This window comes from Ooceraea biroi, chromosome 1 (assembly GCF_003672135.1).
Source record: "Ooceraea biroi isolate clonal line C1 chromosome 1, Obir_v5.4, whole genome shotgun sequence".
Classification (NCBI taxonomy): Eukaryota; Metazoa; Arthropoda; class Insecta; order Hymenoptera; family Formicidae; genus Ooceraea; species Ooceraea biroi.
This window is the reverse complement of record NC_039506.1, coordinates 23,391,894-23,414,275: the sequence shown is the minus strand read 5'-3', so window position 1 is coordinate 23,414,275 and position 22,382 is coordinate 23,391,894. Positions and strand designations below refer to the sequence as shown.

At 40.4% G+C, this 22,382-nt stretch overlaps 4 protein-coding genes and 2 long non-coding RNA genes across 19 annotated transcripts in view; 5 read left to right on the top strand and 1 right to left on the bottom strand.

Annotated features, from left to right (window-relative positions):
• The window catches only part of LOC105283428 (SUN domain-containing ossification factor), a 29,496-nt gene extending 13,537 nt beyond the window's left edge, over positions 1 to 15,959 (bottom strand). For 3 of the 11 annotated variants that reach the window (XM_011346160.3, XM_011346161.3, XM_011346163.3), the window contains exon 1: positions 11,093 to 11,821. Coding sequence is in view for 2 of the 11 variants with exons in the window: in XM_011346159.3 (XP_011344461.1) it covers positions 14,515 to 14,627; positions 14,826 to 15,033; positions 15,489 to 15,547 (380 nt within the window). In the remaining 9 variants the exon portion in view is untranslated. Of the gene's footprint in view, positions 1 to 11,092; positions 11,822 to 14,514; positions 14,628 to 14,825; positions 15,034 to 15,488 lie in introns of those variants that run through there. The other 8 variants (XM_011346166.3, XM_011346169.3, XM_011346170.3 and 5 more) reach the window with 5 other exon arrangements.
• Positions 1,917 to 15,220, top strand: LOC105283427. The gene is made up of 2 exons (XR_894685.3): positions 1,917 to 5,262; positions 14,973 to 15,220. It is a non-coding gene; the product is annotated as an uncharacterized LOC105283427 (long non-coding RNA).
• Positions 7,987 to 10,504, top strand: LOC105283426. The gene is made up of 3 exons (XM_011346158.3): positions 7,987 to 8,275; positions 8,572 to 8,745; positions 8,851 to 10,504. Exons 1-3 carry the CDS (start codon positions 8,183 to 8,185, stop codon positions 9,052 to 9,054), a joined length of 471 nt encoding a protein of 156 aa, XP_011344460.1. The 5' UTR covers positions 7,987 to 8,182; the 3' UTR covers positions 9,055 to 10,504.
• A 1,027-nt stretch (positions 15,960 to 16,986) lies between the features above and the next one.
• On the top strand, positions 16,987 to 18,786 carry LOC105283431 (glutaredoxin-C4). Of its 2 annotated transcripts, none has more exons than XM_011346173.3 (3): positions 16,987 to 17,137; positions 17,845 to 17,966; positions 18,153 to 18,786. In XM_011346173.3, the coding sequence occupies exons 2-3, from the start codon at positions 17,868 to 17,870 to the stop codon at positions 18,348 to 18,350; spliced, it is 297 nt and encodes a 98-aa protein (XP_011344475.1). In that variant the 5' UTR covers positions 16,987 to 17,137; positions 17,845 to 17,867; the 3' UTR covers positions 18,351 to 18,786. The 2 variants fall into 2 exon arrangements, with proteins under 2 accessions (XP_011344475.1, XP_011344474.1); XM_011346172.3 differs by having other exon boundaries at positions 17,826 to 17,966.
• Positions 18,787 to 18,908: 122 nt separating this feature from the next.
• On the top strand, positions 18,909 to 20,690 carry LOC105283432 (group XIIA secretory phospholipase A2). Of its 3 annotated transcripts, none has more exons than XM_011346176.3 (4): positions 18,909 to 19,034; positions 19,204 to 19,641; positions 19,926 to 19,993; positions 20,157 to 20,690. In XM_011346176.3, exons 2-4 carry the CDS (start codon positions 19,407 to 19,409, stop codon positions 20,475 to 20,477), a joined length of 624 nt encoding a protein of 207 aa, XP_011344478.1. In that variant the 5' UTR covers positions 18,909 to 19,034; positions 19,204 to 19,406; the 3' UTR covers positions 20,478 to 20,690. The 3 variants fall into 3 exon arrangements, with proteins under 3 accessions (XP_011344478.1, XP_011344477.1, XP_011344480.1); XM_011346175.3 differs by having other exon boundaries at positions 19,168 to 19,641; XM_011346178.3 differs by having other exon boundaries at positions 18,923 to 19,034; positions 19,209 to 19,641.
• Positions 20,691 to 20,801: 111 nt separating this feature from the next.
• LOC105283435 lies at positions 20,802 to 22,153 on the top strand. Its single transcript, XR_003406546.1, has 2 exons — positions 20,802 to 21,121; positions 21,384 to 22,153. It is a non-coding gene; the product is annotated as a non-histone chromosomal protein 6 homolog (long non-coding RNA).
• The last annotated feature ends 229 nt before the right edge of the window (positions 22,154 to 22,382 follow it).

Genomic DNA, 22,382 nt, shown 5'->3' with positions numbered 1-22,382 from the left:
AATCAGAAAATAAATCGTTGATTGGAGCAGTTGTTGCAGTGGTGCAATTTTAAATTGCATCACAAGCAAATTTTATACAATGCTAATTACCTCAATTTCTATCGAATTATTCGACGAACGAATTTGAACGTTTATTAATTAAACGGAGAAAGATTAGTTACGACAGTTATATCGGGTCAGGACAAAACGCAAGCTGCACATCAACAGTCATTAAAATATTAACAAACGTTGTTTCACGCGATTTAAGAGCGAGCAATATAATGTCGACATTAAATAAGCGACATGCCATTTACGATCGAAAAGTCATTATAGCTCACATTCTCCTTTCATGGTAAAAGTCAGCGAGTATGCATAAATAGAATTAAAATAAATCTTATTTGTTCTTATAAGGTTTTATATTTTGCGCGCAGTCTTCGCATTATTTATTCCTTGTACAAATTTAAAATAAGCAGAATTTTTGTGAAAGCTAAGTCGTTTACATTTTAAAGCGGTAAAACTAATTTGAACCGCGGAGAACGTGAGCCATAACGTAAATCACGGAAGCGCCTGTGACGTTAACAGATACGTGCTTAAGTATACAAGCGAACAATTAGATTGTACACGCGTAATTGAATGCACTTGGAAATCTCTCGAGGTGCGCACTTTCTCAATCGGATATCGATGGCTCTTTGTGTAGGCACTAAATAATGTTCCTGTTCATATTAGCACGCTCGTCCACTATTGCGTACACTTAAGCGATCGATAAATCTCGAGTGACAGCGAAATCATGAAGTGACTATACACAGGAGAGTAGCTTGGAAATTCTATCGACTTAGCGGCTTTCTAAGTAGCCTTTTCTCGTAAGACGCACAAAAATACAATGAACGCTCTTAGGTATACAGATCCTTTCTAACGTTACACCCCCGTCCGTTCCGTCACTCCAATAACGAGCGCTTAATCGGATAAAAATCGGCCACGACTTTCCATTCGTCATTCTAACAAAACGTTCCATTTATTTTCACGATTCACATCGTAATATTAATCATTCACCTCGCCATGTTAACCGTACTCATGATGCATTAAAACTGATTCGCTCTTTCCCATATGTCAATTGTTATTAATTTCGTTTCAAGGGCTGTGTGTTCAAAATCGCCATCAACAATAACCATTAACAAGGGAAAATAATGGTAGATATAGTGTATATTTTTCTAAATAAATAAATGTAGTTTGACATCTTTTAGCATCAGTATCCATTCGATTCTCGAGTTTAGTGATTCACATCTGCTCACATGTGCTCAAAAATAGCATAATAAACATCGAAAATAAATATCTGCGCCTAATATTTTATCAAATTGCAACAATATGATTGTAAGAATCTTTTGTGCGTCTATTTAATTATCATCCAGTTAACTGGAAAATTATTAACAACCGTTATCCATTAATGAAAGTCATATGATCGATGATTATAACGAAAGAAGTGGACATGGGAGAAGGATGAGAATTGATCGCGCCCATCTCTCGACATGCCGAGAATTAAACGGTAATAAATGTCACTCCTATTAAAAAAATACTCGTTATTTACGCAGATAATGGACATCGATGTTCAATGAAGGAAAGTAATATGATAAATTAATAATCTTCCTCCCCAAAAAACATTGTATAAAATGGTTTAGTAAAGCACAGTACACGATTTCTCTCTTACCAGAGAGAAATCGTGTACTGTGCTTTACTAAACCATTTTATACAATGTTTTTTGGGGAGGAAGATTGTGTCCAAGATATCCGGAATCGATCGAACATCAATAATTTACCATGCTGAAACTCATTTGTCCGTTAACACATTAAAATCTACAATTACATTATAAAAATTTCAAATACAACTTTCACTTTGAAAATATCTACTATATCACATTTATAATTCTTTTTTCATTATTCAATCATATTCACCGCGTAAAAATATTTATCATTTTTTCCTTTCTTGTTTTTAGGAAAAAATCTTAATAAGTGTGAGACTGCAAAACTGAATAGGTACTCTCAGCATGATCTCATTAGGCAGATAATTTTTATGCGGGCTGGATTTATGGAGCACACGCCCGACGTGCGTGATCCATAAACGTGACTTGATTAGTACTAAATCTTGCTGGCAACGAGGCGGAAACACGCGGCTTCGTACGAACCGTTCACGCGTTCTCCACGGGCCGGCTTCTCTTCCTGTTTTCTTGCTCGGGCACGGTGGGACCTACGCGCGACCTACGCGCCGAACTCGACAATCGTCGCCGCGGAAAAATGAAATTCCTCATAGTTAGGCACGTATCGCATACGCGATTCCGAGGCGTGTCCAACCGTTGGAGTTTATGTGGGTATTGGCTTCCACGTGCCTCCAACTTTGGCGAAGTCGATCGATGGGATTCGCGCAATTAGTCGCCGGCGCGTCGACGAAGTCTCTAAAATGCAACGTGTAACAAACGCTTTCAAGACGGAAACGTGACTCGCCACAAAACCGATAACACATTCGCTGTACACCTTGCGATATGTAAAGAGAATTTTTTCTGAAACATATCAGCATTCGCAGGTAGATTGGATAATAACGCGTTAAACGGTTTTCCTTTCCGCGCTGGACAATTTCCCATCAGCAGTATCGTGAATCAAGGAGTTCCACATTTACATGGCTAGATAGACGATAGATACGGTAGACGTTGCGGTTAATACCGTGTCGACCGACACACCTCAATACTTTCCTCACGACGATATGAGTGGCTTCATTTGATCCTCAATAAAATTGCTGTAATCTAGCGGGGCTTCATTAGATAACGTAAGCACTTAGCGGCAGTATTAGACGGAAAATATGCTGTATACATAAACATGTCATGCGCAATATTGCAGAGAAAGAGATTTCTAAAAATACAGATCTTTTCGTTCCAGTTCTAGTTGATTCACGAGAAATATTCCAGTTCGTGTATTTTCGTTTAATATTATAATGTATCTCAGTGTGCAAAAGACGACTATTTCCGACTTTTGTTACTTGCCACTCTAGTTTCCATAGTCTACTTTTTTCTTCGTTATTTTCGCTCGCTTCTCTATTCCATTCTTTTCTGCATTTTGTCTTTTATCTGCCACAGAATGAGCTAATGTGTCTTTTTGAAAATGATTGCCATGGAAGGGACAGAGTTATTCATAACCAAAGTATTTTTGCATCAATATCAACCAACCGTACGCGACTGCTTTAAGCATGCACTTGCAGAAAATCTGCCTGGTGAGGACACGACGTCTGACCTCGATGAGCGAAATTGGGCCACGACGCATCACGAGATATCACCGATCCCAATGATATTATTGCACATTTCGTGGATCGTTATTGTCGGCTAACATGATAAAATAATACAGAGATATACTCGTGACACGTGCTGAAGATATCATACCCGTTAGAAATTTAACGACAAACTCGACTATGAGGCAAAAACTGACAGCTACCAATTTCACCAAAAAATGGGATTATCGTGATTCTGGAATTACTAAAACCTCACTGAATCTTTTTTTTCAGTGCAACCAGACATGATTATTTCAGGACACCCGAATCATATCGCGTAGCGATGAGAATTGCGGTTCACCAACACATACTCCTAATTCCATAAACCTACTGTGTCAGCTACATTTCCGCTTTGATATTCAAGCTTGTTTAATCAAGGGTTATCCAATTGGCGCCGTGCAGCTTGAATGTTAATGATTAATTCATGCTAGGCAAACGATATCTCATGACAATGAAGTCTTAACATTCGTTGTCTGAATAATCAGCTCTATTATTATGCAAACCGTTTCAACCAGTCGCTCGATGAGCCACTCGAATCGGAATTCACGAGTGGAAGGACGTTAACTGCAACGATTGCAGCTGGACGCAAACACTGGCGATCGCGTCATGCCGCGACGGAAAATAAATACCAGCGTTTACCGAGTGGGTTCAACCGATTAACCAATGCATACTCGATCGCGTTCAATTTCAATGATTCGCGAGTACAAAACGAAGCCCTGCCCATAGATTCCTCTCAGGTATAAAACAATTCTCAAGAAACTCATTAGATTTATCACTTCTTTGCATTTATCTCGGTTTCAATTATAAATCAGACAGCAAAAAATACGGAGAGATATGTATGTGTGTGTGTATACTGTATAATTACTGTGAGACTCAAGTTGACTGATCAGTCACTTTCGTTGCAGTAATTATACAGTTTATCGAGACAGTTTTACACTTGCTTGAAAATATTCTGTTTCTCCAAGTTTCTAATAATTTTCCCACATTTTTTTCAACATATAAAGCGACTGAAATGACGATAACTTAAACGTCGTTCACGGACTAATTCCGCAAAATTCTCGAGTGCACCGTGAGTGCAATGACAAAGCATACTCGCGTTCACCAAGCCGGAAACTTGCCATTGCCATCCTCGGAAAGTTTCGATGCGGTAACTTTGCCCGCGCAAACCCTCGGGGAATTGGATGCGTTCTTCGCGTTGCAGATGCAGTTTCGCCGTGGGTCATTCCCGACGCCAGCGGCAGAATGTAACGTCGTGTGACCAGAATTCATCGTGTGGCAGGTATCGTGCGATGACATGCCGAAATATATCGCATATTGCGACAACAATTCCAGTTCCATTTGTTTAACGATCGTTTAGCATAATGACCCATCATCGGGACAGGCATTTCAGTAATACTTCGCGGAAATTCGCATGCGACGACGATAAATAAAGTAGCAGCTTCATTACGTGAGGGATCATGAGGGCAGAATGTGAAAAATCAATATCAAAAGTGGATTCAGACTACCGACTGTGAATATCACAAATTGGATTATCACTTGAAAGGTGCAATTATCGCGCGAAACGAAGCGGCTTTTCAGCAAGACTGCCGAATTCGATGTAATTTTTGTCGCTCGCACTCTCCCAATTTATCGCGCAATATTATAATGCAACGTAATATAGTTGCATGTAATAACAATAATATTCGTACGCGCGTATTTCACTTCTCAATGTCTTTTACAGGTCACATCGTCCCATTTCGAACGACCGTTTTGTAAACGCCTCCATCGATCGCGTGGAGATCGGCGTGCTTCCAAAGTGAACCGGCAGGTGGGCATGGTAGATAGAACGAAGACCGATGTCGAAACCTAATAGAATCAAGGAACTCGCGCACCACGGAGATCCCAGAAATTAGAGCGAGTTAGCGGAGTCGTCGGGTTACGTGAACATCGTGGATGCATCCTGCCGAAAGTTTCTCCAAGCAACCCCGAGCGGAAAAGGTAGGAAAGCACGAGCGATTAAGAGGTAAGTCACCCTCTGCTTTGTGGGGATAGGGGAGGCTGGAATTTGCGGCTGCTGCACCTGCAACCACCACACGCACGCCTGCATCCGCAGTTCACCGATCGATCGATAACTGATACCTGGTAGTGTGGGGTGGCATCGAGAGACCTATAATCCCACGTTTACGCGAGTCTCACCCCTTTGCGGTTCTTCCGTGTGTGAGTACCTACTCGCGTCTTGTATTGTCTTATGTTAGTCTAGTCTTATGTGAGACAAGAGACTTTCCTGTACTCGCGATGTTTTCGATTTACGATTCGATTCGTATTCTAAGTCGTGTAAATCTAGTATTCACTATAAAAATTCTTTCCGCGCGGAAGAAAATTGCACGCGATAACCCGGCGCCGAGATATAGGTCATCATGTCGCCTCCTCTTCGTCGGATCGCGCGCGAGAGTAAAAGTGAACGTCGATTATCCTATTAGAGATCAAGGGTAATTGCGTGCGTGGCAAGGCACGAGTAAGGTAACGCGAAAGTGCAAATTGCCATTATCCGTTATGCGGAATAAGGCCGACCGGTCGGTCGATCGGCCAATCGGCGCGCAAACGACAGAAGTAAATATCACTCGGTAAAGTAATTGCCGATCATCACATGGAAATCACATCGCGGTGATACGGTGATAAGTATTTGCACATTGTGTTAACACGAGGCGTGATGACGGGATCTGGGTTGCACACGGTCGTGCGAGATACGCTTGATCGGATGAAAGCGAAGATCGCGCGTATGATAAGGTATCAGGTGCGTGGACGCGCCTGATTAAATCGGCTTGTGTACTTACACGAGACAAAAACTGATCAGATCGAGAAAACGTGTACGTTATCGAGCAGAACCGGCTCCTCCTTAGAAATCGGAGACCGGCGCGGATAGCTGGCTGCCGAATGACAAGAGTGATAGTCCCGAGGACACCGGACGGGCTAATTGCCGGAGAATTTTCTAATCCCCTTATGGCGATCCTTTATTTTGCGCGGTGGTGATCAATGCTGAGAACCGGCGTCGTCAGTTTCTTTTTGTGTAACGTGTCGTACAAGCTCCAAATGATATATAAACCGCGCCTGTCTTATTACAGTTTGTTTCTGCAACTCGTTTGCTTGCAATCAATTTCATTCGCGAGAGAGTCGATTTAATCCTGTTCCCATCTTGTACCGTCGTGAGACGTTCTCCAAAGTTGAAACCGCCTTACCACGCGCGCCTTATTCGGGAGATCGTTTCCTCCCTGTTGGAGTCGACGCGGATCAAACCTGACAACCTGAACGCGGCGCGAGTTTCTGTTTCTCTTCTTCGCTGAAAACGCATTGAAAACGCACAGCAAGATACAAAACAAGCGTATTTTATATCGTTTTTCCTTTTTAGCATAAGTAGTTTTCACGCGAGTGAAACCTGGCACCTCGAAACGCTTGACAGCGCGGAATATTTTGAAACGTTCGCTGGTGCGGGTAAATATGCGGGGAAATAGCGTATTGTGAATGCAATGCGGTCCCTCATCGCGAGTGTTTTCACCCTCCTGATAGTCGGTGATTCTTATCGCGTGTGTTTGGAACCAATATTGCGTCTGCAAAAATTCTGCGCGCCGCGTGCGACTTGCCGATCTGGACCACGGAGCAAGGATTCGATAGGGAAAATTGCGGGCGCCGATCATCGCACGATTGTGCCGCGGAAATATATAGGTTGACTGGACCGTAAACGGAGTGAAAGCTCTAATTAACGAACGGAAAGCTTTCACCGGCTTTTCAGAGAACGGCTTTGCCAATCGGTGACACTTGTCCGCTCGTTTAACGAGGATTAAACGATCGGCAAGTGCGAAATCGTGGATGCTATCTCGGGGTTGGTCAAAACAGCGTAAATATACGGATACGCTTTTCTATGATAATAAAGAGCTCGATAATAAAGCTGATGTTTAATTAAAACGGCTTATGAAAACAAGATGGAAAAATATGACAAATACATCTGTGAAAGCTGTACAGCAAGAATACAATCCAAAAAAAGAAATTCAAACTATTATTTAGATCTACAGAGGAATATCTTATTCTTCATTCCTTCGTTCAATTCTGAAAAAAATGTATTTCACGTTGCCGACTTGCTGCGTTAATTCAATTAGAAAAATACGTGGCACGACAGTAATTTGATCCCTCGTAACGATGGAACACAACTCCCACGTTCAATCTTGCGGAATGCATTACGAATGGCGCGAGAGTGGCAGAAATCGAGACAAGTGGCAGAAAAAGAGGAATAAACCAAGAAGAGAATAAGCACGGAACTCAGACGTATAAAATAAAAATTTATCCCGGACGTTTATCCCAGATGTTTTTACAAATTCTATTCTACTTAATAAAAGAGAAGAGAGAGAGAGAGAGAGAAAAATTAATAAATGTTTTAATTATTTGATAATAAAAAAACATCAGAGACTTAAGGACAGAAGATCTCATTGAATTACCAAGTTATTTGTCTATTGCAGTCTTATTAGATGTAGTTATCTCGACGTCTTATTAGACGTAGTCGACACAAGGAAATCGTCTTCAAAGCATTCATAAGATTCATATTCGGAACACTAAGATTCATCTTTGTAAAGAAGTACGAGGCACACACACACGTCATCTCAGACCCTCCGCCAAGGCTGAGTACGAAGAACCATCGCAATGGCGCATTAAATGCATTTAGGTAGCGAGGAAGTGGGGACTTAGTCGGTTTAATGTTAGTCAGTGTCATCACGGCCAGTGACAGGTCAATAGTTGAGTGGAGTCATTTCTCAGCATAGCTGGAAACGGACATCATCCACGCCTCGAATGCGTCGGCGAACGTTATTTTATCGAAACTGCAAAACGTGTGTTTAAAACGAAAAAGTGGGAAACGAATCGTGATTGAAAAATGGCTGACGAAACCACCACTACGTCCAGTCTCGCTGCAAGATTAAAGAAGCATTTTAAGGAACCATCCTTGTTTTGCAAAATTACTGAACTGGTAAAACCGCTCGCGCGTTACTGCTATTTTAATTACCGATAGGATATATATTTCAAAATTAGAAAAATAACTTCGTCCTACTTGAGTTTTCGCCGTTGCAATTATTGCTCGTGTCTTTTAAATAACGATGCCTCGTGACCACGAAATTAAAAAGCTTCATAAGATTATTTTACATCAGGATACAGATCTACTACAATGTATTTAACAAATAGAAACAATTGTAATTACAAGCAGGAAGCTTATTATCCCGGAAGGTCTTTACTTTGTAACAAGTGACAGAAATTGTTACGTTACAGATTCTTTGTGTGATTGCAATGGGATTAGTGGCAGGACCATTTCAAGACAACCAGACGCGACCCTACGATATACACTATGTGGCAATATTTCACGTGGCAGTGTGCGGTTACGTTTTCATTAACGTGGTTCTCATCATGGGCCATTTAATGGGCGAACGGTTGCCGAAGAAGACGGTGAGTTAAAATAAGCTGCCACTTCGAGTTTAATCGGATGAATTTCTCAACTAGTTTCGTAACAATGTACTAGATATTAACCGAATACCGTTCGTCTTTGCACAGGCTCTCATTTTTACAACGATGGGCATGATTATGTGCGGAACCGCCGGCATCGTCCTGCTCTGCGAGTGGGACAATTTTTCGGCTAATCTGATTCGTGCCTATCTGCAAGAATACAAGAATCGAATAATGGCAGCCGGCTTTTTCGCGATCCTGGCAGCCGTGGTGTTCGCCATTGACACGTATTTTACCAACAAGTACAACTGATCAACGGGTGGCCTTCATGATATCGCGCAGATATCGTGCAAGTGAGACTTGACTGCTTCGTTTTCTTTTTCTACGCTATATTTTGACAAGGAGGTATTATTTAGTTCCGTAATTATCTTAAGCGTCCTGTTGCAACAATTTTCATGATAAGGCTTCTTCGGGCGCATCCGCTGACGCAGTTTTTGCGATATCGTAAATTTCGACGAATTTTGTGTCGCAAAATGCGTAATTAATTAGATAAGAACGCGCAATAGCGATTTATTTGTTTCGAAACGCTGTAACCGAATTTTACAATTAGAGATACGGGTTGATGTTGATTTTGTACGTATCTCGTGTAGACTTTAACGAAACAAAATTGCACCTCTTGCGGAAGCTATTGAACGGATCTTCAATACTTCACTTGAGCCGATATTATTTCATTCGGAGAACATTATCTTCATAGATTAAACGGAGATGTAGAATGCGGACTATGAATATGATAATCGTTCATCATCAAGCACTCGCAGTAGAGCAAGGCCAGATATGATCAGACGGAGGAATGTAAATACATCCGTATTCTCAATAACCGACTCGAGATAAGATACATAATAAAATAACTCTGGCTTTTTCATATGGAAAAAGAAGCTTGAGTGTAAAGCCGTCTGAAATGAACTTTCTTCTAGCTTTTGACAAGCATATTATGTCACATGCACGACATATGTACACGCATACGCGTGTACAAACGTATGTATGACCGACGTAATTAGGTGAGCGCCTTAGCTGCACTCGCGCTGTTAAGCTTGCGCCAGTAATTACGCGCGAGAAACACGAAATGTGGCCAACAGCGAGCGACGAGCGCCGATTAAAACGTAATTAAAATGGCACACGACGCTGGCGCTTGCAGGCCGAGTGTGCTTTATATCGGGACGAGCGTGCCAGTTTGTCGGTGAGAGCAAATAGCTAAAACAGCGAATGAAAAGCCAAGATAATTACTCGATTTTGGGAATGATTTTGGGGCAATTTTTGGGTGAAATACCGCAACGATGGTTAAAACGCAATTTGAACCTATTCATGCACAAAAGCGTTTGATTTTCGAAAGAATTTCACTTGAATAGTACGCTATATTTCGATTAAACACGTCCATTCCGGCATGTGTATCGATGGAAAAAGCATTTCAAGCATCGCTTGCGCAAAAAAAAATATTGATTGATTCTCGTGGACCATGAATAAATATAGTAAGACGGAAAATTTATACACAAGCAGCTGAAGCGTCGCGATGCGTTTGTTATCGCCGTAAGTAATGTTGTGCGTGCCAATATTTGTGATTTTGTTATACCGTATCCATAGCGGAATCACACTGTTGCGCTGCTAATGCAAATATAGATGTATTTTCCGCGTGGATGTAGCTGTTCAAATAATTTCTCTTATTTTATTAGCCGACTGCTTTCTTGAATAAAATTCATAAGTTTTCGCTGTGACTTTCTCTTAAATACCTATTAGATATTTCCTATACATAAATATATATCAATATCATCCTATATATAGATATATATCAATATCATTAAGATATATTTTTTACAACAAATTATAATTAAAAACCACTTGCGTGTTTGACAGCTTTTAATTAGAATTTTTTTAATTAAATTTTTTAAAAACCTCGGATCTTAAAAAATATATTTTCAGAATAAAATATAAGTTTTAAGATTACAGGGGAAAAATTAAGGAGTGCGATATTTCGTAATCTCACGTAACGATCAAAATCACCTAGATGCTCGTGTCATTAAAGCACTGTAAAGTTAAACCAAGCCAAGGTTAACTAAATCACTGCAAAGGAATCGCGATCATGAGAGCACGTCACGTGCCGACGCGAGTTTAATAAGACGATCTTTCAAATGCACCAAATAATTCTAAACATTATACAGGCTGTACACCAGAATGAGTAAACTCGCGGAATATTGAGTAAAACTTCTCCGAATTGTTCGCAATAATTATTTGCAGTGCGCGTTTTAATTAACGCGCATGTCTCGAAATATATTTTTATCAAGATGTAGATATATACCCAAATGGTATGCACACACACAACGAAAAATGAATATACATATCCCAACAAATCACTTAAGAAACACTTGAACGATCAATACTTATTAATCGTCTTCCGATATTCATGATGCAATCACGTATCCGATAATATAGATACCGAAGATTCATCAATGCAAAATAAATTCATATCATAGTAATTAAATCAAAATTAATCTACTCTTTATATAGTATTGATTAGTATCGACAATGTAGCTGCAGATCTACCGCTGCAATAATACACGAACTTTAAATAGCTAATCAATCTCTTCACAAGAGTCTCGTCTTTTTTAGAACTGTGTATAAACTTGATATAAAATTAACTGTGCACAGAATTAGTATCAGTTCGTCAACACGTGTATCAAAGGATCTCATCCGGATAAACAATAAACGTTAATCAAGCGGCAAAACCTTCTCAACCGACACGTCGGAGCGGTTCACAACGATTCTTCCGTGTTCACTGCACTAGTGACCGTTCTGCCGATCGACTGGCGCTTCACGAATCGTGTGATCACACACACGCGTGCACTCCCACCCTCCGTTTCGATCACGTTGACATGCGGGTCAAAGGTATCATGGCTGTATTTTAACGCGAGAAAAGGTGAGGAAGAAACGCGACAGCGACAGCGACATCGACCGATCTGTCCTCCAGACGCCCATACCGGCAACCGCTCGAACGTGGACTGACGGTCAACCCTCGTGCGACGTCGCGGTGCGACCCTTCTACGCCACCATCCCCCTCGTGACCGTTGCCCCGCCACGCCATCAGCCTACTTCCATCCGTGCCTTCCTTCTCCCTCGTGTTTCCCGTCGTCGCCCGGCCGAACCGCAGCTCTCCTCCTTTGAGGAGGCTTTCTCGTCCTTTCTAATCCGCCCTTTTTCTCCGGCGGCCCCTTCCCGTCTTTTTTCTGCCCCAAGCGATTCCAGCAATTTACGCTCGATATTTTAAGGGCCGATTGTTTCAATTTCTTAGTAAGGTTTACCCGACAGGTATCATATCTTCATCTCTTTGTTTAGAATTTATCTGAAAAGATATCCTACCTGTCGGGTAAAACTTACCAAGAAGTGGGAACAATCGATCCTTATATTTTATAAAGTATTCACGTAGGAAGATGAGATGAAAATGGCTTGTGCTAATTTCAATGATGTAACTAATTATCTATTACTTTGTGATATTATCTGTTTAAATTGTTATTTACAGATCTTAGAAACTCACTTATAGATGGACATAAAAGTCAAATTCCGTCTAAGCAAAGAAGATCCAGTACGAAAGAATCTAATCCGAGGAAAAAACGTTGCGTGACGACCGCAGATAAATTCTGATGCTCCATATGAAGAATCAAAGAGCATTTCTCGGAGATAGAAAGCGCTGTAATTTATCGATCTGTGCCGATCATGAAACTCAATGCAAGCAAAAGAAAATGGAAAGCTTATCTTCAACAATAATTTTTCAAACTCGCATTTCTTAAGGACACGTGGAAGAAATATGAAGCTCATCGCGTGATAATGTAATTAAAAAGAAGAAACGCATCGCTCCGATATTGGCAGCGTACTCTGCCGCATGTCCAAATATGTACCGAGAGCCTGGTCAGTCTCGTATGGAACCTTCTCTATGTGGGACGCTTTTTATCGAAATCGAATCTCCGTATAAGAAATAAATGGCTAGAACTAGACGCGGTGGTGCATTGCGGGAGGAAAAAAAGTGCAATCAATATATTCCGCAAAATTTGAAGCACAGCTACGCTTTTCCAACTTTTCTATTTGATCTAATTATACTCAGTCTGACATTTGCTCTAATATTCCATTTTCCGAAAAGGGATGTAGAAATTTTTAATTCCAAATTTGACGTTGAATATGAGAAAGTTGTAATGGACGATGGTCTTCTCCAAAATTCTCTCCGTAGAAGGAACGATTCTAATTTCGTTAAGGCACCGGACGTGAAAAATGAGGTCAGACATTCCGCGATATCTTTTGCAGAAAAATGTTCGCGTGTAACATAGCGATGAGTGTAACTTCGCGTTTTTACTGATGTAAGGCACAATTCGTGAGGAATGATACAAATACGATATCTTACGATATACTGTATCGCGATGCAGCGGAAAAGGAGGACACGGCGCAGCTGTGGCGCAATTGCAACATACTGCGAGGGACGCATGTAGAATGACTCTTGGCTGCTGCGCAGGTCGCTTCCGGCGAGCATTTTCGTAGCACCAATGCCACACGTGAGTAACGAACGCGTGGCCTCCTCTCGCGCTCATGGAAGCGATTCAACCGTCTGAAATCGGTATGGAACTCCACCCGACCGAGATCGGTTATACGCGGCCAAGTTGGACGTTCGCCAAGAACATCCCCCACCGTAATGCCATCCCTCGCGCCTCCTCGCACTGGCTCGCAATGAAAAATCACTGGTTCCCGTGAAATAGAGAAATGAGAAGTTCGCTTTACAGCGGCACGTTTTTCAGTCGTTTAGATATCAATAAAGATTAACGTATTTCCTAGAGACCCTCTAATAAGAGTCTGGCCATAGAGCGATTTAGTCAAAATCGTGCGAGAGAGAAAGATATATATATTCGCTAAGAATGCGCTCACGCACGTGCTACAGATAGTCCACGATACATTTTAATTAGTATATACTCATTAAAATACATTTTAATGAGTATATACTAATTAAAATGTATCGTGGACTATCTGTAGCACGTGCGTGAGCGCATTCTTAGCGAATATATATATCTTTCTCTCTCGCACGATTTTGACTAAATCGCTCTATGGCCAGACTCTTATTAGAGGGTCACTAGTATTTCCTAATGCGCGCCTAAATCGTGCAAAAGAGTAAAACGCGGCTGAGGCGTCGCGCGATTGTTAATGCCCACAGAAAACGACATCATGCGTTAAAAATAATTATGTATTCCCTAATAGGACTTAATTGAAATACCGTCTAATTTTACAATTGTAACGCGTCACAATATCGCCTTATCAGAGTTACGAGCGTGATCGTTAAATAATTTAGCATTACGAGTATTTAGCAGAGTATGATAGCAAACGCTAATCAATAAATGTCTTTCTAATTATAAATTCTATAAGTGCATCAATATAATTAATATTCATATATAATAATTAGAACGCAATAAACAACGTTATAATAAATAATATAAAATTTAAAAGATTACACCATCATGCAAATTTATAAACAAAACTATCTATCGACATAATTATCTCTTTACTGTATATAGCAATATACAAATTTAAATGCATCTTGACATGTATGTATCGTGGCGTGATAGGAGCTAGGTAAGATACGGCGACGGTCCAGAAACAATGATTAAACAATATATTTCTCATTTGAGAATTAAGAGAACAAGGAGAACAAATTAGATTAAGATAAATTTAAGATAAATATAGACTCACCCTTGAGAGAGATTAGGTTGCTGCATAAGGCTCTCTGCTAAAACATCCGCATCCTTCTTTTCCTGCACGTCATTGATCGCTTCAAAACTACCTGAAACTGCAGTAGCTTCTTCCTGTAATATGACATAAGGTATGTTGAATTAACCAGACAGAAATTACAGTTTACGTATGCAATACTTGTATTAATTCCGTTATCATTCAGACATGCTGTGTACACATGATGCTACATGATGATCATACACGTATCGTATTTGCTGTGTAACACAAACATATTCCGTATTCCATGAAAAATGAGCTCGTAATCCTCTTACCTGACGGTACCGATCATTCTGAGTAGTCTTGAATGTTACTGCAGCCTGCGTGTCAGTATTTAATATGACGGATGACTCAAAGCTTTCATGATTATCATAATTGAGCGTGATATTGCTGTAAACCTCATAGGTTTCATTCTTTTCTAGGTGGAAAGAGGGCTCTTCGGCATGCACACTTTCCAAAGCCACCAGGAGAAACAAGAATCCACTGCAACAAATAGTTATCATGATTTAATATTGACTAGTATTACATCGGCATTGCATAATGTGAAAGTAATTCACTGTATATCGTTAAACACAGACACCGCAAGAAGGCAAGTTGGCCAAACATGATGTATATATATATAATAATATGAAAACAGTACAAAGTGGAGCAATTAAAAATAAAACGTAAATCGTGCTATTCTTAACCCTTTTAATGACTAGCCAAAATTCACAGATGACGCCACGAATATCCGATTAAAATCCGTACAGTGTCCTTCTATTGATAAACCTCAATCTAGATATACATTATTTTGCACGTAATTACTTGTGTATTTTCCGAATAATCGTTGCATCAAGATATTTTTGATCAATTCACGAAAGCCTTTTAACACGAGTGTTAAAAGGGCCGAAATAATTTGCGGATGAGCCATCTTCAGTTACCACGACTCGTGCTCTTACCTGGACACTACCGACACCAGAAGCAGCATCCAATATACGCACAACACGTACACCCTCATACTAGCCTTTTACGAAGCGTCGACGTTGTTGTTCGCCGCATTAGGGGCGACTTTTTTCACACGTCGTCAGTTTTAACCGCGCAAACACGACACGACGATCGTTGTAGCGCTCGCTACCGATTCACCACTACCACCACCGCAAATGCGACCACCACCACCACCCGACCGTCGTCACCCGGAGTCGGAGTAACTGACGTGGTGTAATCAGCGCGAAGCTTCCGGCGCGGAAATGCGGAATCACGATTCGCGACTCATCCAGGCACGAGAAATTCAGCGTTCGCGGGATGCGCGACGTCCCTCTGATTCATCATTACCGGCACGCGTGCAGATTTCCACGCGGAAAAACGACATTACGGGCACGGAACGCACGCACGCATGCACGCGCCCACGGAAAAAGTATCGTGACTAGACGAGAACAGCTGATCGGTTCTGCGCACGCGTATCGGCATATCGTTGCTCTGGCGATGCGATTTATGCTCCTGCGCGTGCACGAAATTCGATACGCGGTGAATACAAAAGTATTGGAAGCGTTGACAAATTATTCAGAGAAGTGATATTGATAAAGCATGTGAAAAAACACTGCGTATCGGATAAAAATGTTTCTAGCATGACCATTTATGGTGTAGCCAATCAGATTCACAGTTTCGTACCTTCTGCATTACCAACACTTCCTCGTCTTCGTAATCAGTGACTTGAATCACGAACGAGTACCGTAAAGCCATAGACATAGTAAGAATAGACCGAGCGTGAAGCGCAAAACGTGAAGCACAGCTAGAAAAGGACGGAAAGTAGGTGGAGGATCTCTTTCTCTCTTTGTTCGCGTCTTCCCCACTCTCCGCTCTTACCCCCACTCTTCTTTCCTTAGAGAGAGAGAGCAATCCTTCGCCTGCTTTCTCTCTTTTTCTATTTGTGATTCACTGCCAAGTTGAGAACACGCTCGGTCTATTCTTACTATGTCTATGTGTAAAGCGGACAGCTGTGGGTAAATTGGCCCCTTCGGAGCCCCTCCCGAAAATCTCGGGGATAATTGCAGAGTTTTGATATTATCGATCAATTGTGTTTGCACCGAAGGTAACTGTAGATTTGTACCGACAATATAAACAGATTTATGTGCACGATTTATTGTGCTACAGATTTCAAAATTACGTCTACATGAATTGTAAAAGGTCAAGAACATCAAACTAAAAGGAAGGTCTCTATTTTTTACAATTATCCGGCTGATATTTAGCTTAGCATTATTACAACTGGTGCAATAATCGGTACTGTTTATATGGCATATAACACAATAGTTAGAACACAATGGTTGTTCTAAACCGGATTAACGTTAAACATGCTCTTGATATCTTTCTAATAATTTTATAATCCAAGGTTGAGATACAAACTAATATGCCAAAACCAATCTATAATTTACTGTGTTCTTGGGCAATTCTGTTTCTAGACTCTAGTATCTTTCGGAGCAGTGACCAATTGACCATTGATCGCTCCAGTTGTGACCAGTTTGCATCGGTTCGCGTCTCGTTTATGATACTATTTCTGTTTCATCGATTTCTCGATTGACAATTTATAGACGACATATTCACGGTTAAATCGGTAAGAATGGATCGAATATAAAATTTTCTCTCTCCCTGTCTCTCTCTTTCTCTCTGGTATTTGCCCACATACCATAACTATCTGCGTTCTACGTAAACAGATTAATATTTTATCTTATCAAAATGCCTCTTTTATCTGTCAAACACTTTGTTTGTCCAATATAATATAAAAGCAATAATGAGAAAAATTCAAGTCTGATAACAAAGAAAGTCCGAATATAATTAACCTATTACAACCCTTCTTTTTTAGAGAACTACTATCAAGAATCGAGTTATCAATTTAGTGTTATCTTTATATTTTCCTTTTTGAATGGCTTTGTAACGTCTAAATTATGATTTTTAAGGATTTAAAAATTAAGATTCAATTGTCTCAATCTATTCGTGTCAACAATGCAGATAAGCAAACTGACAGCGAAATACGATATTTCTTTTCTACCTGTGATGCAAAATTAGGAGAAACATTCATGTAATAAAAGTCGGATACAAAACTTTCTTATCTCCAATTAACTTTCACAGAAAAAAATCGCACGAAAGAATGACACATTCGAATACTTAAATATTTATTCAAACATTTCATAAAATAATGTTGCATGCTCTTGTACTGTCGGAAGAGTGCTAATCGAACAGTGATTAACGTGAACGCACTAGAATAAAGCATTGAGGCATAATTGAACGAATGATCCCTTTAGCTCAATAGAATGGGTTCAGTTTCCAGTACAAAAAGAACCATCATGCCGTCGACACGAGATCTCGTCAATGAACTCATCGCCAAGGATTCAGTCGTTATATTCTCCAAAACTTACTGTCCATACTGCAAAATGGCCAAGGAGGTACACGAATTGTTCAGTTTCACGCTTTTGATAATTTATAGGATCGATTTAAGTAGCATTAGAATTTTTTCTGTCAAACTACAAAATCAAAAATTGATCCTTGTACAATGGTTTTGGAATTTTGAATGACTTTTAGATATAATGGCAAGAATGCTATGTTGTATGAATTAAATTCTCTTCACGCAGGTGTTTGATTCGTTGAAGAAGACATACACAGCGATAGAATTGGATGACAGAGAAGACGCGCAAGACATACAGGATGTGTTGGGTGAAATGACAGGCGCCAGGACGGTGCCCAGGGTATTCGTCAATGGAGCGTGCCTAGGAGGTGGCACCGATGTGAAGAAATTGCACCAGAGCGGCGAGCTTATAAAAAAATTTTGAACCTTTATCAGCGGAGTGCCCTGTGATGATGGATAGATAATGTATTCGTCGTAATACAGTATAATGTACTTTAATTTAACGGAATAACATTATTACGCTAACGTCGCGTAAATTTATATATTTTACAAACGTGAAACAGTTTTTCTAAGAACACTTTCGTGATTCCTATTCTATTTCCACATTTTTGTATTTTTTTAGTGCAATTTAGCAAACAAAATGTTGACGAAGACTTAGCGTAGTTTCACGGATTTTTATAGCGATGAAATTCTTTTGACGTAGCAGTGGGACTTAATTTTTCCGTTGAATTCACTTTATGCGGTTTGTAAAAGCAAGGCATGATACATAGAAGATCAAGCAGCTGTCTAACATTAGCAATAATTATGACAAATCTGTGTTCATAGATAAAATATTGTGTCCACAATAAAAATGCTGCATTAAAATTTGTATCAAGTTTATTTTACTGCATTTATTTTTCTGTTACACCTGTTTAAACAGAACTACTTGGCCGCTAATTAGATGATGAATTAAATGACGTGTCATGTGCAACATGACGCGGCAAAAAAACAGAATCGTCCATTCGAGCCGCGCTCTTGCAAATTTCTCGTCTTTCCCTCGATCCTTCCGGCACGTTCTAAATAAATATCTACTTGGTTTTCAAACGGAAGGGCAAAGAAAAGAAAACTGGTAAGTAACGCAACGCAAATAAGAGACCAAATAACAGCCCAATTGTAATTAATATAACACCAACAACTGCACTTTCTGCACTTTTTCCGTTTCCTTCTTTCTAATGCATTTTACATAAATATCCATCTTCCAGAAATTCGTTTTAAGGTACTAACTTATCACGGGACAGCGCAGGTTAAAGGGACAACTCAGCCCTCACTGTAGGCCACGTCATTTACCGATCCGAGCACCGCGCGTATCATACACCTATGATGACAAGTACAACGGTGAGCTGACGCGTGTACACCTAAAAATACCCTCAGTGCCACGGAAGCCCGCAGGCCGTGCTGCTTCCGCACTCTTCAAACCGGATCACCGAGCGCAGCGCGAGGTATGGATCTGTCTCGTTATCGTAAGATTCTGATCTACGCGTTGACGTTCCTGGCGTACGCCTGGTCCGGCTACGGCGCCGGGCTGCTGTCAAATCTGCGGGACGCCGTGCTGGCGGCGGAATCAGTCTTCCAGGATCTCTTCGCCAACGCCATAACCGTCGCGTGGAAGATCAAGGACATACACGAGGTGTTCGACGCCGCTGTGGAGGAGAACTGCGTCTTCCGGTGCCCGGACGGTGCGTGCGATTTACGTTATCGGCTCGAGATACGTTATCTCTGCGCGCCGCCATTGGCCGACGCTCTTGTTGTTTTCATTGCACTTTCTGCACTTTCGTAATCTTTCGTTCCTCCTTCTATTTTTCATCCATTTATATTTTGTCGGAGGCAAAGATCTTGCGGGTAAATTACGTTTGTGTTTATTTTCTCGTAAATTGATGCACGTGAAACTGACGATAGTAGAGTTGACACGGTACGTTGTGATTGGCCGAGCTGTTAGTAGCGCGATATTTAAATTTTTCAGGATCCGCGCCGAAGCCAGATCGGAATCACAAGCCGCAGAGTAACGGATGCGGTTCTCTTGGAATCGAGGTGGGTATGTCTTTAAAAACAGTAGATAAATCTTTGATAAGCAAATTAGGCACATTTGAGCTTTACAATAAAAATATGTACGAAATTGTGCAATGATTGTTTAACAGGCGGTTTTGATTTATGTTGTCTTACAATAAAATGTACAATTGACAAATATTTATAGATCAATCAAGAGTATCTTCCATTGGCCGAGATGACAAAGTGCTGCGACCTTCACGATATCTGCTACGACACGTGCAACACCGACAAGGAAAAGTGTGACCTGGAGTTTAAAAGATGCTTGTACAAATATTGCGAGACGTATCAGACGACCGGCCTCACGGTCGTTAACACGTGTAAAGCTGCGGCGAAAGTGCTTTTTACCGGAACAACCGCGCTGGGCTGCAAGAGTTTCCTTGACGCTCAGAAGAACGCCTGCTACTGTCCCAATAAATCGAGCAAAAAGAAACCGAAGAAAGCTGCGCAGGCCGGCGGAGAATTATGATATAATGTAGGATTAAAATTATGTGATATATTTCTAAACTAAGGCGTGAATAAAATATTAGAAATTTTGTATTTGCACTGGCTTCTTAGTAAACATAATTTTGTAAGATTCGAGTTTCTATCGTGCTATCCTTCATACACACATGTACAAACTTGTCAGTAATTTGTAAAATTAAAATCACGAGTAATATATATAATATATAATTCTATTTTATAAATTTTTTATATTTTTTATTTTTGTATTAAGAATTAATATAAAGTTTGGTAGAATTAATACAAAATTAATATGCATATACTATTTATATTTATATGATTTTAATATGCTAATTATATTATATTTATTTTAATCATAATTGCATGTATTCCAATTGTAATTATTATAATTGTAATCATATTAAGTATCGAAATCGTGCTTGTCTTTTGAAAAAACAAGGGACGGTCTCTCGTGGTATAAACGTCAACGTGACAACTGTCCTCGGACAATATCACCGGCGGTGGCCAATAAGAATCACAAATTGCAAGTAATATTATCAAGACTATGATACTTTCTTAGTCTAAACTGCAGTATATAGTTAAAATGGGAAACTCAAATTCTGCGGGACATTCTAAGACTCAGATAGACCGGAAAAAGGAAGTTCCCGGCAGGTAAGGCAACTTTTATTCAGTAAAAAGATCGTAATTGAATTCTATGTTCTTGATTTATCTTCGGCCGATGATGTAACAGACTTGCTTGTTACGTCCGTTACCTTGAATTATGTTGGAAATGAAGTTTTTAACTTTCTTGCAGCTTACATTAATGCAGAGAAAATGTTTTATTGACGAAATTTCATTATAAAATTTTTATGGCAATTCATGTTGATTTGTTGAAAATTTCTCGTTGTTAGCTGCAGGAGACGCACGATCAATGAAACACGCAAAAGCGTACTTTGCAGTTTTGCCTTTCACGTAGCGCAGATACCGGAAAAGGTAGACGGTCCGCGAGCGGAAATGGCAAAACGGCCAGCCAAAATTCACGCGACTTGGACAGGCGTGATGTCCATTCTCGGGCGACAAATCCGTTCATCATCTTCTTCCTACGATTGCGCAGCAAGAAACCGAACGAGCATGTCACCGTGATAGCACGAGTTGCAGGCAAATTGTGGTCCCGGATGACTCCCGAACAGAGGAAGAAGTACGTGGACCTCGCTAACGCGGAGAAGAAACGACGGCAGGAGAGAAAACGGAAAAGAAAGCGTTTATCCGTGCGGTCGAGGTAATCAAGGAATTGAACGCACAAGTCAGTGTCCTCTCTAAAATAAGCAATTTGCATTAAGATGGTTTTTAACATGCGTCACGTGAAACATGGATTTAATCCTGCTCCAAAGATAAAGCTAATCACATTTTCGAATCCAGGATGAAGTAGCGAGTACGAGTTCGGGCAAGAAAGCGACGCTGCATGCGCAGCAACGTCTGCAGATCAGGTGAAAATGTGGAAATAATCCAAGTGTCAGATATTTTTGATTTCTTTTTTATTTGTTAGTAGTTCTTTTAGATCTATGTACAATAAATATTGATGTATTTTTATACACTAATAATTATCTTATCGTTCTATTACCCTAAACTAGGCGATCCGCCATTATCTTTCGCTCCTCGTTTACTCGTCTGAAAAAATTAAACTCGTAACGTTCGTACCATAAATATATATTTTTTTTTGTTTAGTTACGACCGTTCCGCGAAGCGTCGCCCAACGAGAGACAGAGAGAGAAGTTACGCAGCTCAAGATATATATATATCCACGACAGTAACGCGAGTATGTACGCCCATTAATTACGTTCCCGTTTCCCCCATCTCGCGAAAGAAAGTCGAAGGATGTGCACGCTGCCTCTCCTTGCGATTTTGATACAAAAAATAATTTTCAGTACAAGTT

What these genes read in the sequence shown, in the direction of transcription:
- LOC105283426 (XM_011346158.3), top strand. Translation starts at nt 8,183, where the DNA reads ATGGCTGACGAAACCACCACTACGTCCAGTCTCGCTGCAAGATTAAAG. An exon ending in TTTGCAAAATTACTGAACTG is followed by an intron (nt 8,276 to 8,571) that starts GTAAAACCGCTC and finishes GTTACGTTACAG; the next exon opens with ATTCTTTGTGTGATTGCAAT. An exon ending in AACGGTTGCCGAAGAAGACG is followed by an intron (nt 8,746 to 8,850) that starts GTGAGTTAAAAT and finishes GTCTTTGCACAG; the next exon opens with GCTCTCATTTTTACAACGAT.
- LOC105283431 (XM_011346172.3), top strand. Translation starts at nt 17,835, where the DNA reads ATGGGTTCAGTTTCCAGTACAAAAAGAACCATCATGCCGTCGACACGA. An exon ending in ACTGCAAAATGGCCAAGGAG is followed by an intron (nt 17,967 to 18,152) that starts GTACACGAATTG and finishes CTCTTCACGCAG; the next exon opens with GTGTTTGATTCGTTGAAGAA.
- LOC105283432 (XM_011346176.3), top strand. Translation starts at nt 19,407, where the DNA reads ATGGATCTGTCTCGTTATCGTAAGATTCTGATCTACGCGTTGACGTTC. An exon ending in CGTCTTCCGGTGCCCGGACG is followed by an intron (nt 19,642 to 19,925) that starts GTGCGTGCGATT and finishes TAAATTTTTCAG; the next exon opens with GATCCGCGCCGAAGCCAGAT. An exon ending in GCGGTTCTCTTGGAATCGAG is followed by an intron (nt 19,994 to 20,156) that starts GTGGGTATGTCT and finishes AAATATTTATAG; the next exon opens with ATCAATCAAGAGTATCTTCC.